Below are 17,962 nucleotides of genomic sequence, written 5' to 3' on the forward strand. Positions count from 1 at the left end.
AGTATAATCTTGCATCATTGATCTTTTCTGTGTATGTGTTTGTGGAACCCACCTCTTCACTGATCTGATGAAGGAGCTGCGCTCCAAAAGCTAGTGTTTCCAAATAAATTTGTTGGACTTTAATCTGGCGTTGTAAGATGTCTTACTGTGTCCACTCCAATCCAACGCTGGCATCTCCACATCATGGTAAGATGTAGAGATGGACAGTCCAATTTGAACTGATTGGGGTCAGTTATTTTCTCGTGTTTCCTCGTTACAAGCTTATGGCAGGAAAATATCATTCCATTGACTAAAACCTCCTGCGCTTGCACTCTCTGCTGGACAGAATGGTGCATCACTGTCCTATATTAAACAGGCTGAACAGTGCACACATCTTCTATGCAAACCATTTCACTGGTTCGAAATACCGATCTTCAAAGTTTTAATTTGGATGTGAGTAGACATTGACATATTGGACAGGACTTCCACTATACTGTTTTTCTTGTAATATGTTTATGTGCATTAGTGACCCTCATTTTTTACTCCTTATGCTAGGACAGGCATTGCACAAGTTCAGCATGGACAGGAGCGTTGTTAAATACAAAACAAATTGGCGGAAGGAGGGGTGGGAAAGAGGAGCACACTGCTTTGGATCTTACCTGTGGTGTACCAAATTTAGGAATGGTTGATAACTGTATAGAAGTGCATTGTTAAATTAAGTAGTGAAGGTGTATTTTACTGTGCATCACCAGGGAATTATTGGTGACAGGGCAAGGGCTGGTTTGATGTTTATAAATGGGGAAGGGTATCATTAGGGTGCATGGAAAGAAGCTGCACATGTATCAGACCTGTGCTATGCATGGACAGGAATGCTGGTGGAGATCAGTCTATGTAATGAGAATCTGAAAGCTAATATAATTATCTACTTGTCCACGAATGTGCAAGGATGAGACTATACAAATTGGGAATTGACGAGAACTTTAGGCCTGTGCTGTCGTTAAATAATGCCTTTTAAAAACTTAAGCCAGAATAGCCGTGATCCTCACCGTATTTAAGAATGGTTAAGGAACATGACTATGTTTGACAACGTTGGCAATGCTTTGAATCCTGCTTCCAGGAAAATCACAGTCTGTTCCAATGGGTACTGCGGCATATTCGAGTAATTCCATTTCTAAAATCGGTGCTTTCCTTTTGCAGGCCTTCTTCACATGGAGATCACAACCTTCGATCCAGACAACCCGAGGCAAATGGCAACATGATGTGCTCCATCGTGATTAGTTGTACTTTTAAAATGAGAGAATGCAATTTCTTCAGTATTTTTTTACATCACCATTACAAAAAAACACAGCTCAAAAATCACAAAGCCAGGCCTCTGCTGCTAATTTGCATCCATTTCTTTCCTTTGCCCCACAGATGATGAGTACAGCAATATTTCCAATTTATTTTCTGAGCAAAGCTACAATCACAAGAAAAAAAAACGTGTAGTCAAATCCAGGCAAATGGATTCAGCATCCATCTGCTTTCTCATCCAATCAAATTGGACCTATGGCAAGTCTAAGCAGGCACAATGGATGGCCATTGTCCTGTATCTGACCGAATCACCATTCTTAAACAGCGAGGATCAAGGCTATTTTGGCCCTGTTTTTAAAAGCATTATCTAGCAAGTTCCCACCAATTCCTCATTTGTACTGAGTTGGCTGCAATTAACATCAGCATCTACAGGGCAAAGGAGTTTATTTTTGATATTGCCTATTTTTCCTACTGCTGATTGCTGTCTACTGACCTCTGCTGGGCCATAGATGCATGTGACAGTTGTGATATACCATCCTGTTGCAAAATAGCCTGTTGACATTCACCGTCACACATGAAGTTAACAGAATGCCCAAAGCCATGGAATCTTCCCCCTAGCATCATTCACTAACTTGATGGGAGAAAATTACATTCAAAACAACAATGATGACTACTCCGGTAAGCTGTCTGAGGGAATCTTTATCTTTGGTAATTGTATGCTGACAAGGAAATCTGTGGCGGTCGTCACACATGATGCTAGTTTGATACAACAATGAATGAATTTCCCCAATCTCCAATGTTAGTATGACAATCATAGATGATTATATTTTGTATCTAAGCTGCTGATATCTGCCAGAGAGCAAATTTCCATTATTTCATAGTTTACGCAGGGCAGCACTGTGGCGCAATGGTTAGCAATGCTGCCTCACGGCACCGTGGTCCCACATTCGATCCCAGCTCTGGGTCACTGTCCGTGTGGAGTTTGCACATTCTCCCCGTGTCTGCGTGGGTTTCGCCCCCACAACCCAAAGATGTGCAGGTTAGGTAGACTAGCCCCTTAATTGAAAAAAAAAGGAATTTGGTACTCTAAATTTATTTTTAAAAATTCATAGTTTGTGCTGATAGAAATGGTGTCCAAGGTTACATCAGTGCATTTGGGGGGGTAGAAACAGTATTTATGCCCTCCCCCATGGTGGGATTGGTAGTTGTGGGTACCATTTAGTCAGACAGGAGGGTGGTTGGGGACCTGCAGCCTTCCCACCTCTGCCCTGATGCAGTCTGTAGAGGAAAGGTTCTTGCATAGCCTCCTTGCCCTGCTGCCAATTGAGACCGTTAAAGTGGCCAACTGATGCCCATAGTGAATCACATTCCATCACTGGTAAGCAAGGAGCCTGAAAGCACCCTGTGCGATTTGCTTGTGGGCTCCTGGAGAGTTTGGGGGGAAAGAGAAGGATCTTTCATCCAAAGGCACGCAGTGCCTGATTGATGAGGTGCCAAGCATAAGGGAACGTGGGGCGGCATGGTGGCGGTGGTTAGCACTGCTGCCTCATGGTGCCGAGGACCCGGGTTCAATCCATGTCACTATGGAATTTGCACATTCTCCCCGTGTCTGCGTGCATCTCACCCCCACAGCCCAAAGATGGGTAGGGTAGGTGGATTGGCTATGCTAAATTTCCCCTTCATTGAAAAAAAAAAGAAAGGGACTTGCTAACTCACCCCCATGTCTTTGCTGCTGATTGCCCCCCCATCCCAACCCCTTCGTACCTCCAGTCACTCCGCTGTGTTTGAACCGATGGAAATCCTCAGCTTCAGGTGGGTACATTACCACCAGCAGGCACTGGGTTCCCACTGGCACTGCCAACCAACAAAGAGCTACCATAGTCAGATTGGTTGGCAGCTCTTGAGAAGCAGGATCTCCACCTCTTGGGGGTCCTCAATCCCAGGGAAGGGCCACCACTGCACTGGCTGTGGCTGACTGACATTTCGTGCAGCATGTCTCCCCTAAAGGAGGTGATGGTGGGCTCTCACCAGCTCCCCAGCCGGCAGGTAAGACCCTCAACTCCTCCATTAAATACTGCCTATTAGGTCAGATGACCAAAGTCTTGGTCAAACAAGAAAAGTTTTAAGGAGTGCCTTAAAGGAGGAAAGCAAGGTAGGAGGAAGAGGGTGGAATGCCAAACCTCAGGTCCTAAACAACTGACGGTGCAGCGCGATCAGAATCAGATGAGCGTGGATATCTTGCAGGGTTGCAGAGCAGAAGGAGATTAGAGATTATTTTTTTTAATTGTTTTTATTTTTTCTAATTAAAGGGCAATTTAGCAAAGCCAATCCACCTACCCTGCACATCTTTGGATTGTGGGAGTGAGACACGGGGAGAATGTGCAAACTCCACAGAGAATGACACTGGGTCAGGATCGAACTCGGGACCTTGGCACTGTCGTGAGTCAGCAGTGCTAACCACTGTGCCGCTCTGGAGATTTGAGATATAGGCAGGGGCGAGGCCATGCAGAATTTAAAAACAAGGCTGAAAATGTTAAAATCAAGGCGGGAGCCAATGTAGGTCAGCGAGCACAGGGATGATAGGTGACTAGAACTGGGCATAATTAAGGAAACGGGTAGCAGAGTTTTGGCCAATCTTAATTTCACTGAGGGTAGAATTTAGGTCAACCAGAAATGCAGTGGAATAGTGCAGCCCAGAGGTAACAAAGGCACAAGTGAGGGTTTCAGCAGCAGATCAGCTGAGATAGTGGTGATGTTACCAAGGTGGAAAAAAGCAGTTTTAGTGGCAACATGAATACTTGGTCAGAAGCGAACCTCAGGAACAAATATGACACCATGGTTGTTAAAGGACTGATTTAATCTCAAACTGTTACCAGGGAGAGGGACAGAGTTGGTAGCTAGGGGAGGGAATTTGGAGTGCAGACTAAAAACAATGGCTTCAGTCTCATCTCTGGGGAAATTAGTTTTGCGTCTCCCTTGTGCTCTCATGACAGAAAGAAAAGATTGTAGGTGATCTCTCGCCCCCCCCCCCCCCCCAAGCCTACACGACAAGCACTTATGCTCTTTTTTTTGATACTGTGGTGAGTGCATCTGTTAATATCTCCTGTTTGTTTGCTCCAAGCTCAAATAAACTGTTGCTCATTGCAAAATGGGCAAGGATGAACAACACTCACCAATGGAGATGGTCTATCCCAACTTTCTATTTTCCAGGATGCTAAAATGTGGAACTTCTTGCATCTCTTAATCTTGCCTTTGGCTGCAACCTTTGATTTCAAACTAAAGCTGGGCATCAGCTAATCATTACTTCCTAACATTTTTCTTTTAAAAAGCTTTTCACTTTGGTAATCGGCTGTGTCCCCTCAATGAAAACACAAAGAAAAGGTGCAAGTCATGGTGTATATAATTATCATTGTTTGGTCATCATTCAAATCTGCAGAATGCCTAATATCCCCATTGCATTTTGCTGGGTTAGTTACCAAAGAGGGTACAATGGGGATATCAATAGGTGCCTTCTCAAATGCATAGTGTATTTTTCTGCAAGTCCTTGTGCCACATTTTACACATCAGATTATTGATGGAGCTCTTTGGGGATCACTCTGTACTGTACATCGCTGTGTTAAACCTTCCGCATTTGTTCAGTTCTTGGGTCGGAGAACTGGCTTCGCCACAACAGATGTTTGTGGATTCTGATCAGTGGTTGGAGTTGTTCTCACACCAGACAAAGCAGATTTTAAAGCTCTGAAAACAATAAAACATTTTACACTTTAAAAAAGCCTCCCATTTCACCATACGCCCATGATGATCTCAAAAAAGGTGTTCCAGTAGATTCAGTATCAGGGAATGTGTGCTGTGAACAGTACAAAAATCTTGTTACCAAGTGTGACCAGACAGGCAGTATCGTGGGCAGCATGGTAGCACAGTGGTTAGCATTGTTGCTTCACAGCACCAGGGTCCAAGGTTCGATTCCTGGCTTGGGTCACCGTCCGTGTGCAGTCTGCATGCTCTCCCCCATGTCTCCGTGGGTTTCCTCCCATAAGTCCCGAAAGACGGGCTGTTAGGTGAATTGGACATTGAATTCTCCCTGTGTACCCGAATAGGCACCGGAGTGTGGCGACTAAGGGATTTTCACAGTGACTTCATTGCAGTGTTAATGTAAGCCTACTTGTGACAATAATAAAGATGATGATATCCACTTTACAATTGAGTAAATGCTGATTATAATAGAGCTACAAGCTATTTATACCTAGTCCATGTTGGGCAGGACTGAAGGACCAGCTGTTTTTTTTCCTAAGAGACACTCAACCTCAACCCAGATCAGGCATTGTCAAACTCGGGGCCGTGACCCGAGGGTGGGTGTCGGGAGGATCGAGGAGCCATCCGTCGCGGCACTCCCGATCGCGCAAATCTGCGCACAACAGCCGGCTGCAAGCGGCCCTCAAAATGGTCACGAACAGGTAAAAACATTTTGGCCGCAATGCGCATACGTGCCCGATCATCAGCGCGCATGCGCAGTGCGGCCGCTTTTTAAAAAAACGGTCGCAGCCTTTTCTTTTACAAGTTCGGGGGGGGGTTATTCATTTTATTTTTACAAGTTCAGGGGGGTTTTTGTTAAAATTTTGCAGGAACAAAATGCAGAACTTTGGACAGAAGGAGACTCCATACTTTATGACACCAGAGAGCTTCACCTTCATCCAACAGGTTCCACTAGAGGAGCGTGTACGAGGGTTAAAGGGACCCCAAACCATTTCCTCCATTTTTGTCAGCAGCAAACAAGGTGAGAGAAAATGGTGGGTCCCGAAGGTTGGCCGGCTGGTAAAAATGGGTCCCCGGAAAAAACGTTTGAAGAACACTGACGCAGATCACACCGGTGAAGCGTTCCTTTAAAAATACACCACGCTGTCATTTCATGTAAACACATTCTATAAACAATGTCCAACTAGAAATACTTTATTGATTAAAAATCAAGGTAAATTAAGTTTCTGCCGCAGGCAGATTTTTAAGTGACTGAAAGTAAAATATGGAGTCTGGATTTCAAATATTTTGATATGCTCAGCACAGTTTCCCAACACAGATTAACTTTTCATTGTCCAAATGGAATCTGACCTGAAACCATAGTTTAATCCAGCACATCAGCAAGTGTTAACCCCTGATAAAGGGAAAGGGAGGTAAATAGTCACAAAATATTGAGCTGAAGACTTTTCTCAAAACCTCCTGAGGTAAAATTTAAACAGTACATTGAACTAGAGCCATGAACGATACTGGTTTGTTCTGAGCAACAGCAGTTAGTATGTTACAATTGGCCCCAGTACCACTGAGCAAAGGGGAAGGTAAGGAAGTGAGAGGGAGAATAGAAAAGACAAAAAAATAGCATTAAGGTTCTCTGTCCAGGTCACTGCTTAAAAGGTCCATTGCCAAATATCCCACCAACCTCTCGTATTTTCGTATCCCACCAACATTCTTGTATTGGCACCCATGAGTCTACTCAAGCACGTGCTAGCACCTTCAAGAGTTCCTATTCCCCGATAAACAGTCCGGAAAAATGCTAATTCCAAACATTGCTGCAAATTAAACTATGACAGTTGAGTAACAGGACAGAGAACCAAACCGGGTAATGTTGGGAAGTACTGAATGAGTAACAGGGTAGACTGGGTAGTGCAGTAATCAGTTAACAGTTCTGTGCCATCATGAGAGAGCTGTGCATTCATTCTGAATGGAGGCCTTCTTCAGCTGCATTTGTTGCTGTGCAGTGGTAATATAGAGAACTACAGACTCGTGAGCATTGGTAATCGATAAATAAACCATAGGTCAATTATAACACAGGAACCGCGCAAGGTGTTCCATCGATGTAGTTAAAAAAATTGCTTTGTAAGAATTTTATCGTCATTTTAGTTTTTTTGGTAAATCACAATCCTTCATTTTGACATCAATTACATTTTAATGTTAAACCTTTCAATTCAAGTTACCATTTTTAAAATGTAGCACAACAATAGTGTTTATGGATCCATTATCTTTTGAAGAAAATGGTATCGGAGCAGCAAGTGAGTTATTTAATTACATCATTCAATTCCAAACTGAACTCCTTGGGGGATATTTCATTATTATCGTGAATCAATAAAAATATCTATTCATAAAATTATTTGCAACAAATAAACTCAAGCAGGTTTGCATGTTGAAACTACAATCAATAACAGGGCACGAAACACAGCAAATAGGCACAGTCCCATACCAGTACCATATTGCAGATAGGTACGAATAACTAGGCTTTTCTTTCCTTCCCTGATCTTTCTCTTTTTTAACCTGAAAGCACAACACTAGTCATTTGGGTTAAATTTAACAAGAGTTCAGGAACATAACCATGATACATCAGACTGACAGGCAGTGTCGATTTAAAAGTGGAGGCGCCAGGAAAGTCAGCGTTGAATTTCCGCATCTTCAATAGCTCCCGCTAATGCCATCAACACCAAACAATTTCAAGTGGGTAGAAGTGGACAGAATATTATGTTGGAGGTTCAAAGCTCTGAGTGGTGATGTCCAAAACAAAAAAACAGCTGAGGCACTTCCACAAAAGGGGAAATCTTGGCCAGAAGTTTAAAATAAAAATATCAAATGAGAGTAGATTTGGATTATTCACGCACATTTCCCCATGTCCAGACTGGGACAAGAGGATCCAGGAGGAGATACCAGGAATAGAGGGCAATCAAGGGTTAAGGAGAATGAGAAACTTAAGGTAATTTATATCAGCAGAGAAAACATATGGGACAAACTTAGGGACTAAAAGTCAACAACTTCCTAGGACCTGATGGCCTACATCTTAGGGTTCTTGAGGAGGGAGCTGCAGAGATAGTGGATACACAGATTATGATTTTCCAAAATTCCTCAAGATTCTAGAACAGTTTTAATGGATTGGAAGTTAGCAACTGCAATGGAGGGAAAGAGAAAACATGGAACTACAGGTCTGTTATCCTGAAAGATGCTGGAATCTATTAACAAAGTCTTAAAATTGCACTTAGAAACCATAACATTATCAGACAAAGTCAAAGTGGGTTAATGAAGGAAAGTAGTGTTTGACAAATACAAGAGTTTTTGAAGATGTAACTAGTAGAGTAGGTAAACGTGAACCAGTAGATGTGGTACACTTGATTTCCAAAACGTATTTGATAAGGTCACACAAAAAAGGTCCATATGGAAGATTAAGGCTCATGAATATATTGGCATGGATAGAGGATTGGTTAACAGTCAGAAAGCAGAGAGTAAGGATAAACACGGCATTTTTATGTTGGCAGACTGTAACAAGTGGAGTGCTGTGGCCTCCGCATTTACATTTTCCATTAATAACTTAGATGAAGGGACTGAAAGTAATGTTGATGATAGAAAACTAGATGGAAATGTACACTCGAAGGAGGACACAGAGGCTGCAAAAATATATAGACAGGTTTTGCGAGTGGGCAATAAGATGGTAAGATGGAACATAATGTGGGGAAACATCAGGTTATTCACTTTGGCAGCAAGAACAGCAGAATATTTGATTAAAGGTATGAAACTTGCTCAATGGTGATGTTCAGAGAAACTTGGGTGTACTTGTACAAGGAACTCAAAGTTAGCATGCAGGTAAAGGAAGGAAAATGGTATGTTGGCTTTTATTGCAAGGGGCTCACAGTACAAGAATAAGGAAACCTTGTGACAATTGTACAGCATTTGGCAAGACCATACCATATTGGATAACTGTATTTCTGGTCTCTATATCTGTGGAAGGATATAATTGCCTTGGAGGTGGCACAATGAAGGTTCAGTTTGATCCCTGGGGTGAGAGGGTTGAGAGGTTGGATAAATTGGGTCTATACTCTCTGGTGTTTAGAAGGATGAGGTGTGATTTTATGGAAACATACAAGGTTGGGAAGGGAATTGACAAGATAGACACACGTTACTTTCCCAGGCTGGGGAATCTAGAACATGGGGGCACAGACTCAAGACAAGGGATCTATCATTGAAGATTGAGACAAGGCAATCGAATTCTCTACCTCAGATGCTTATGGATGCTCCATTGTTGAGTATATTTATGCTTTCGGTCTCTCAAAGAATCAGGGAATGGGAAAATGGCAGAAAAGTGGAGTTGAGCCATGATCATATTGAATGGAGAAATAGGTTTGAGGAGGTGCACAGTCTACTCTTGCTCCTATTTCTTATGTTTCATCTTTTCAGAAGTGTGTACAAGGCACGAGGCAAAAATGTTTTAAAATTCTCAACTCCCTAGCAAATTGTCAATACAAACTTTTGATGTGGTTGAATGCTGAACAGGAACAAGACAGGTGATTAAACTGCCCATTGCCTCCTTGCTTTCTGTGCTGCAGAACTAGACAACAGAATCAAGCTGTGATGCGTTGATAAAATCCTGAAATGAATGTCCCTGAACACAGAAGAGAAATCTCATACAAGAGTGGACCATTCTAAAAGAAAGTGTTTCTCTATTATACACAGGAAATAATGCCAATATACAGCAGCTCATGAGAATTTACATCAATGCTGCATGAAAGTATTGATACATGGACATCAGTTGTGCTAAAGAATCTTTAAGAGGATTTGTATTATGAGACCCTAGTGAGTTTAAGCAAGGTTTGGGAATTAGGACTAATGCATTCTACAAGCTCCCATCATTTTATTCTTGGGATTGGAGCTTTATTCCAGTGCTCAGACGGTTAGCAATATTGAATGATCTGCATAACAGTGATTGCATTTTCAAGATAATCCATTGGAGGTGAAGCACTTTAGGGTTGCTCCAAGGGCATGAGAGTGAGAACAAAACGGTCAATACAATACCTCTCAAACTTATGAAGAAATACTCTCCAATTGCCACGGGTAATTTGTCCCAATTACTGGAAAATAGTATCCAGTTTTTGAAAACAGCACAAACCCCACTTGTAGCATCCATGTCCAGAGTAGCTTTCAATTTCCTTTGAAAAGCACATATAACACAGGTAGTGTAAGAGCGAATGCAGCATACGTCAGCAATGTATTATGCACAGAACTTGCCCTGATATGAGATTCCAACCTCTTCTCAGTCTCCGCTAATCCATCGATCATATTCTCTGTTGCAAGAGTCTGCCAATCCTGCTTCAATCCTGAAGAAACGGTTTGTGATGGCCTAACCTGTGTGATGAGTTTCACTGTCTTCATGTCAGAAGCCACTTTCCCAAGTACTTGTTCCAGACCAGTTAACTTTAGTTGCAGCCCTTCTAATGATGCACTGGTCTGTTTCGAGGAGCTTGCTTGTTCCTTCAAAGCATTCAGCACAGGATCTAGTTTGAAACTAGATTCTGCTTTTTTGGGTTTAACAATGGCCTCCTTACTTGCTTGTTTCACTATAGCGTCCTCGTGCACCAGTTCCTTCAGGTTTGTTACAAGTTTATTGAGTTCCTTGTTTTGTATTTGGTGTATGGAGGCTTGCTCTTTAAGGGCTTCCTGCAAGTTAATTGGCCCTTTCTGTGCCTCAAGAAGTAATGCCTTCAGCTCCTGTAGTCGAACTCTGTTGATGTAGGTTGACCCGAAGACCCCGATCATAGCTCCTAACACAGATCCCATCACAGACCAGTTTTTTGTTCTTTCTGCTCTGGTCCTCTCTTTCTCGTGGCTTTCTCTCACTGCTGCCGAAAAGCGAGCAAATGTCTCCCGCTCCAGCTCCTCTGCATTTTCGTGAGTTGTTCGGTGTCGTCTCTCCTCCTGATTTTAGGACAGAGAAAGAAAATCGCATAGAAGCTTAATTTTATTCCCTCCTTTTCCATGTGAGATAAAGGCAGATGGCATTGAGAATGGAGGAACAGTAAGTACTACAGATGAAAGCAGGAAGTTGGTCCGAGATGATCCAAACCTCAAGTGAAGCCTCCTTGAAGGAGCAGAACCTGAATTCTATCATGTATTACCATCGTTAATTTATTTAATTGACCATACTGAATGAAAGCTTTATATTATTTTTGTTTACAAACTGCTTGCAACTTACCAGGAGTAGACAATTAAAGAATGATAGCAGTAAAAGGCAAATTAAAGCTGTTTTCTCACCTGCAACAGTTTATGTTCCTGAGTGGCCAGTTCTAGATAGTGACTGTCCTCCCGTGAGACTCTGTCTAGTCGGTCTCGAACCTCCTTCAATTTCAACTGCTGACTTTCAAGGGTTTCCCGACTTTGTCGAACAACACTTCGAGCTACCATGAATGCTTTCTCTGCCTGATGGAAACAGCACATCTGTCAGCCACTCATAACAAATTTGGAGGTTATTCATGCAGGCCCCGCCTTCTCAACTTTGCCCCTCGTCTGAGGCATGGTAACCCTCAGGCTAAATCACCACCAGTCAGCTCTCCCTCTCAAAATGGGAAAGCAGCCTACGGTCATGTGGTGATGTTGGGAATGGCATTAAACACAAAATCAGAGATGCATGCAATAAGGGAATATCAGTGATCATGGTTGATTTTAATCTGCACATAGATTGGGCAAATCAAATTAGCCACAATGCGATAGATGAGGAATTCCTGGAGTGTATACGGGATGGTTTTCTTGACCACTATGTGGAGGAACCAACTAGAGAGCAGGCCATCTTAGATTGGGGACTGTGTAATGAGAAGGGAATCATTGCCAATCTGGCTGTGAGAGGCCCCTTGGGGATGAGCGACCATAACATGATAGAATTTTTTATCAAGGTGGAGAGTGAAGTAGTTGATTCGGAGACTAGGGTGCTGAATCTTAATAAAGGAAATTAGATGGAGAGTGAAGTAGTTGATTCGGAGTCTAGGGTGCTGAATCTTAATAAAGGAAACTATGAAGATATGAGGCACGACTTGGCCTTGATAGATTGGGGAGAGTTACTTAAAGGGATGACAGTGGATAGGCAATAACAAACATTCAAGGAACGCATGGGGGAACTGCAGCAAAAGTTCATTCCTGTCTGGCACAAAAGAAAAATGGGTAAGAGGGCCATTCCATGGCTTACAAAGAAAATTAGAAATAGTATCCAATCCAAGGAAGAAGCATACAGATTGGCCAAGAAAAATAATAGGTCTGAGGATCGGGAGCAATTTAGAATTCAGCAAAGAAGGACCAAAGGATTGATTAAGAAAGGGAAAATACAGCACAAAGGGAAGCTTACAGGGGAACATAAAGACTGACACTAAGAGTTTCTATAGATATGTGAAGAGAAAGAGATTGGTAAAGACAAATGTGGGCCCTACAGACAGAAACAGGAAATGTAAAATGAGGGACAAAAAAATGGCTGAGCAATTGAATACATACTTTGGTTCTGTCTTCACAAAAGAGGACACAAATCAAATACAAGAAATATTGGAGAATGAAAGGTTTAGTCAGAGGGAAGAACTGAGGGAGATCAATATTAGTAGAGAAATCGTGCTGGGAAAATTGATGGGATTGAAGGCAGATAAATCCCCAGGGCCTGAGAATCTGCATCCCAGAGTGCTTAAGGAGGTGGCTCTGGAAATAGTGGATGCATTGCTGGTCATCTTCCTGGCTTCTATAGACTCTGGAACAGTTCCTGCTGATTGTAGGGTAGCTAATGTCACTCCACTATTCAAAAAGGGAGGTAGAGGGAAAACAGGGAATTATAGACCAGTAAGCCTAACATCGGTACTGGGGAAAATTCTTGAATCCATTATCAAGGACTTCATAGTGGAACATTTAGAAAGCGGTGGCAGGATCAGTCAGAGTCAGCATGGATTTTTGAAGGGGAAATCATGCTCGACAAATCTGCCTGAATTCTTTGAAGATGTAACTAGTACAGTTGACAAGGGGGAGCCAGTCAATGTGGCATATTTGGACTTTCAGAAGGGCTCGACAAAGTCCCGTGTAAGAGATTAAAGCACATGGGATTGGGGGAAGTGTATTGAGGCGGATAGAAAACTGGTTGGCAGAGAGGAAACAAAGAGTAGGAATTAATGGGCCCTTTTCAAATTGGCAGGCAGGAACTCGCGGGGTACCAGAGGGACCCCAGCTATTCTCAATATATATTAATGATTTGGATGAGGGAACAAAATGTAACATCTCAAAAATTTGCAGACAATACCAAGTTGGGTGGGAGGGTGAACTGTGACGAGGATGCAGAGATCCTACAGCATGATCTGGACAGGTTGGGCGATTGGGCAAATCAATAGCAGATGCAGTATAATTTGGATACATACGAGGTTATTCACTTTGGAAGCAAAAACAGAAAGGCAGATTACTACCTGAATGGTTGTAAATTGGGAGAGGGGGTGTGCAGCGGGACCTGGGTGTCCTTGTGCACCAATCACTGATGGTAAGCATGCAGGTGCAGCAGGCAGTAAAGGCTAATGGTATGTTGGCCTTCATTGCGAGAGGTTTCGAGTACAGGAGCGGGGATGTGTTGCAATTATACAGGGCCTTGGTGAGGCCACACCTAGAATATCGTGTGCAGTTTTGGTCTCCTTTTCTGAGGAAGGATGTTCTTGCTCTCGAGGGAGTGCAGCGAAGGTTTACCAGACTGATTTCAGGGATGGCAGGATTGTCATACGAGGAGAGATTGACTAGGTTAGGATTGTTCTCGCTGGAGTTCAGAAGAACGAGGGACTTATAAGAGACTTAGAAAATTCTAACAGGTCTAGACAGGGTAAATGCAGGAAGATGTTCCCGATGGTGGGCGTGTCCAGAACCAGGGGTCACAGTCTGAGGATTCAGGGTAAACCATTTGGGATAGTTGTGAGGAGACATTTCTTCACCCAAAGAGTGGTGAGCCTGTGGAATTCATTACCACAGGAAGTAGTTGATGCTAAAACATTGGATATATTTAAGAGGCGGCTGGATATAACACTTGGGGCGAATGGGATCAAAGGCTATGGGGAGAAAGCAGGGTTAGGCTATTGAGTTGGATGATCAGCCATGATCGTGATAAATGGTGGAGCAGGCTCAAATGGCCTAAAGGCCTCCTCCTGCTCCTAACTCCTATGTATCTATGCCATCTGGGACTATGACGACTTTGCCAAATTTGGTATGGTGAGCCTTCCTGCTCCAGAACTTTGGTTGGTTGAATTTGGATAATTCCAGAGTCCTGTAGAGCTTAAAACATTTATCTGATGTGCCAGTACTGGAATAAATTAACATTTATATTTAACCGTTAGGGGAGCAAAACATTTCATAGGAATATTAAACAAACAAGATTTGATACGGAGTCACAGATGACCAAAATCTAGGAAAAAGACAATAATGGGATTGCATTCACTAATATAAAATAAAAGCAAATTACTGCATGCTGGAATCTGAAACCAAAGAGAAAAAATGCTACAAAATCTCAGTAGGTCTGGCAGCATCTGTAGGGAGAGAAAAGAGCTAACATTGAGTCCAGGTGACCCTTTTTCAAAACTGACAAAGGGTCACCTGGACTCGAAACATTAGCTCTTTTCTCTCCCTACATATGCTGCCAGACCTGCTGAGATTTTCCAGCATTTTTCCTCTTTGGTTGCATTCACTATTGCTACAATAGTTAACAGCAGTAACTACAGCAGTTAACAGATGTGCAAGTTTCAAAAGAAATATGGTACTCAAAGATTGGTTTTCAGTTGGTTTTGGCATTGAACAGTGATCAAAGTGTTGCTCCTGACTTCTATTATCAGGTCTAGTTTTTAAACAGTTGACACACCAGAATTCAAGGATGAAAAATATTAACTCAATATTTTAATTCCAACATTGGAATGGTTGTACCTGAAAAGTTAACTTATCTTGTTTCTTTCCAGATGTCCTTTGGTCTGAGCATTTCAGCATCAGAAGTTTTTTGAAGCACATTTGTGTATTTAGATATCACAAAATTATCACTGGTATGTTTTTAATGGAACTGTATGCTTATCTACATCTGCACACATGCACATTGTCACAGGGGTCAGTCAATGGAGGTAGATCATGCACAGGACCCCGGATATTTTCCAGCACGGTGTAAAGAGCACTTAATATGCCTCTTCCCGACAGCAGTGAACTCAACACAGGTCAGGAATAAAACCTGGGGTTCTTTCTGGTGTTGAGTCCTTCACAGTACTAGGTAGTAATCTATTATACAGATTGCCTTCTTAAAATTTTGATTGTGCCCCTTCTCTTTTCCAATTAGGAAAGATTTATTCTCCTTAGGCACTCTTCACTCAGTGCTACCTACACCACAAGTTAAATAGCATCAGCCTATAGTTGTGAATGGCATCTGGAAGCAGCACAATACCTCAGTGACTTTTAGCTGTGCCACTTGCAACTCTTTCAGTCCAACAAACTCTTCGTATTTCTCCCACAAGGAATTTGTTGTAGTTCGAATATGCTCTACAGTCCTTTTGCTGAAATCCTTACTCAGTTCCACCCACTTCAGTTGTGCAGCATTGTTGGCCTCACTCAGACTCTTGGTAATGGTTTTCTGCATGGGCTTTGAGCAGTAAAGTCGCACTCGGAGGCTGGTGCTTGTTGCAATCGGGAAGCAAGAAGCACAGGAGCACATCACACTGACTAGCTGCCTCATCATGGGGGGCGGGGTTTCACTTCAAAAGAGATCTTTATTCAGCCAGAGTGCCAAGCAGCCTGTGAATACAGTGACAAACATTACTTCTGAAACTCGTATAGCAATTTGAATAGTAGCCAACAACATTTTATATAGAACCTTGAATGTGGTAAAACAACACAAGAAACATTATCAAATAAAATCTGGTATCAAGCCATGTAAAATGATATTAGGATGGAAGACAAAGCTTGGACAATGAGGTAAATAGAAAGGAGAGAAAATGTAAGGCAGAGAGGTTTGGAATTCCAGAGTGTAGTGCTTTGACAACTGACAGTACAATCACCACGGTAAAATTGGGGATGTTCAAGAGGCCAGACAGAATTGCAGCAATGTCTGGGGGTTGTTACAGTGATAGGGAGGGGAGAGGTTGTGGAGGAAATTTGTAAACACGGATGACAATTTAAGAATTAATGTGCTGCTGAAGCAGGAGCCAATGTAGTCAGCGGGCAAAGGCAGTGGAGTTTTGGATGACAAGTTTATGGAGGGTAGAATGCAGAAGGGGAGCTGGAAGAATGCTAGAATGGGTTGAGACTGCAAAAGGTATGGACAAGCATGGTAACCTGTCAAGGCCTAGTTTTAGGCCTGATCAAATTGGGGAAAGAATTGGGCACTTTAAACCAAGCCACAGACACTCCAGCACACAGCCCCATGGGAATTCGAACTGGCCAAGTTCGAACACTGAAGGTCAGACAGGCTGCAAGACATGTCCGGACCTGTCCTGTCAATTGGCCATCAAGGGATAATCGATCCGATTGATATGCAACAATCTACTCTCATGTGCCAAGAGTTCCTGCCATCACCTTATTTGGTAACTATGTATATGCGAATAACGCCAATGAAGATGGACATCTGGGAAGGGCCCAGGGGTCTTAATAATCGGCCATCAATCATATCATTGGATACTGAAACCTCCTCTCGATACCCCATTGGCAGAAGGCCATGGGAAGTGGCAAAAGGGCACGAAGCCAAGGGGGGATAAAAATAGACACATCAGACACCTCAGCAGCAAAGACTCAACGTGGGAGGTTACCTTGACCAACCAGACCAGGAAGAAAGATACTGCCAGCGAGAACCACCTTTGTGACGACAGACCCGAGAGACGCAGGGATGGGATCCACAGCCCTACCAAGCCATCTTTGTGGGTAGTATAGACTGACCTTGGTTACTTCTAAAATATTTTGTGGGTAATATACGGGTAATTTTGCATTTACATAAGAGTATTGAATGTGTATGTGTGTACTTTGTTCTCCTCACTATTAAGAGACACCTAGGTAAAATCTTCCACTCATCGAAAGTATCTGAATCGGACACAGACAACACAAGGGTTCAACAGCAGAAGAACTGAGCACCGTTAGAGATAGAACTAATTGATTTCAGCGATGGAGTGGACATGTGCTGGAAGCTCATCTTAGGGTCAGCCAGGGTTCCAAACAGTTCCTCATCCCAGATTAATACAGTGCAGAAGATGCCTTTCGGCCAGAGTCTGCACCAACTCATCGACTGGCAGCGAAAGGCAGCAGCTTTCCTAGTTGCCCTGTATCCACATGTGCCTTTTTTGTCTAATTCATTCATTCAAGGCATCATCAACCTGCAAATTGAGTCATTCTAAAAAGGGTAAAAATCATGTTTCAAAACGTCTTCCACAGTCCACAGCAAAGTCGAAAATAAATCACTCGTGCCCACATTCCTCGGGTCCAGACATAAATCCTGTTCTGCCTGTCGATATAGATGGTCCCCCCTCCCATTACAGTGCTAACTGCTACGCCGCACTCACCTCCCCGCAGGGGGACAGCTTCTCACAGAAGGGGGTGGGGGAAGCCGGGTCGGTGTTTGGGGGCGGGGGGGGGGGGGGGGGGGGGGGGGGAAGAGAGAGAGAGGGGAAGTGTTTTTATTGGGGGGGGGGGGGGGGGGGGGGGAGAAAGTGAGCCGGGTCGGTGTCTGCGGGTGAGTTTGGGGGAGAAAGAGAGCCAGGTCGGTGTTTTGGGGCGGGGGGGGGGAGAGAGAGAGAGACAGAGGTTTATTTGGGGGGGGGGGGGGGAGAGAAAGAGTCAGGCTGGTGTCTGCGGGGGGGAAAGAGGGCCGGGTTCGTGGTTCGGGGGGGGGGGGGGGGGAGAAGAGCCAGGTCGGTGGTGAGCCGGGTTGGTGGTTCGGGGGGGT

At 43.4% G+C, this 17,962-nt stretch overlaps 2 protein-coding genes across 4 annotated transcripts in view; one reads left to right on the plus strand and one right to left on the minus strand.

Moving 5' to 3' along the window:
* zgc:171775 (STKc_p38 domain-containing protein) overlaps positions 1-1,542 on the plus strand; it is a 32,676-nt gene extending 31,134 nt beyond the window's left edge. Inside the window, exon 12 of the mRNA XM_038812473.1 lies at positions 1,177-1,542. Coding sequence (XP_038668401.1) covers positions 1,177-1,238 — 62 coding nt within the window. The 3' untranslated portion in view covers positions 1,239-1,542. The remainder of the gene's footprint in view (positions 1-1,176) is intronic.
* A 4,658-nt stretch (positions 1,543-6,200) lies between these two features.
* Positions 6,201-17,962, minus strand: part of ccdc51 (coiled-coil domain containing 51) — a 12,384-nt gene continuing 622 nt past the window's right edge. Inside the window, exons 1-4 of one of the 3 annotated variants that reach the window (XM_038812471.1) lie at positions 16,836-17,530; positions 15,479-15,825; positions 11,320-11,484; positions 6,201-10,983 (exon numbers count right to left, since the gene is read on the minus strand). In XM_038812471.1, the coding sequence (XP_038668399.1) occupies positions 10,210-10,983; positions 11,320-11,484; positions 15,479-15,769 (1,230 nt within the window). In that variant the 5' untranslated portion in view covers positions 15,770-15,825; positions 16,836-17,530 and the 3' untranslated portion in view covers positions 6,201-10,209. Of the gene's footprint in view, positions 10,984-11,319; positions 11,485-14,976; positions 15,459-15,478; positions 15,826-16,835; positions 17,531-17,962 lie in introns of those variants that run through there. The other 2 variants (XM_038812470.1, XM_038812472.1) reach the window with 2 other exon arrangements.

The sequence above is a fragment of the Scyliorhinus canicula genome, chromosome 11 (assembly GCF_902713615.1).
Source record: "Scyliorhinus canicula chromosome 11, sScyCan1.1, whole genome shotgun sequence".
NCBI classification, from domain to species: domain Eukaryota; kingdom Metazoa; phylum Chordata; class Chondrichthyes; order Carcharhiniformes; family Scyliorhinidae; genus Scyliorhinus; species Scyliorhinus canicula.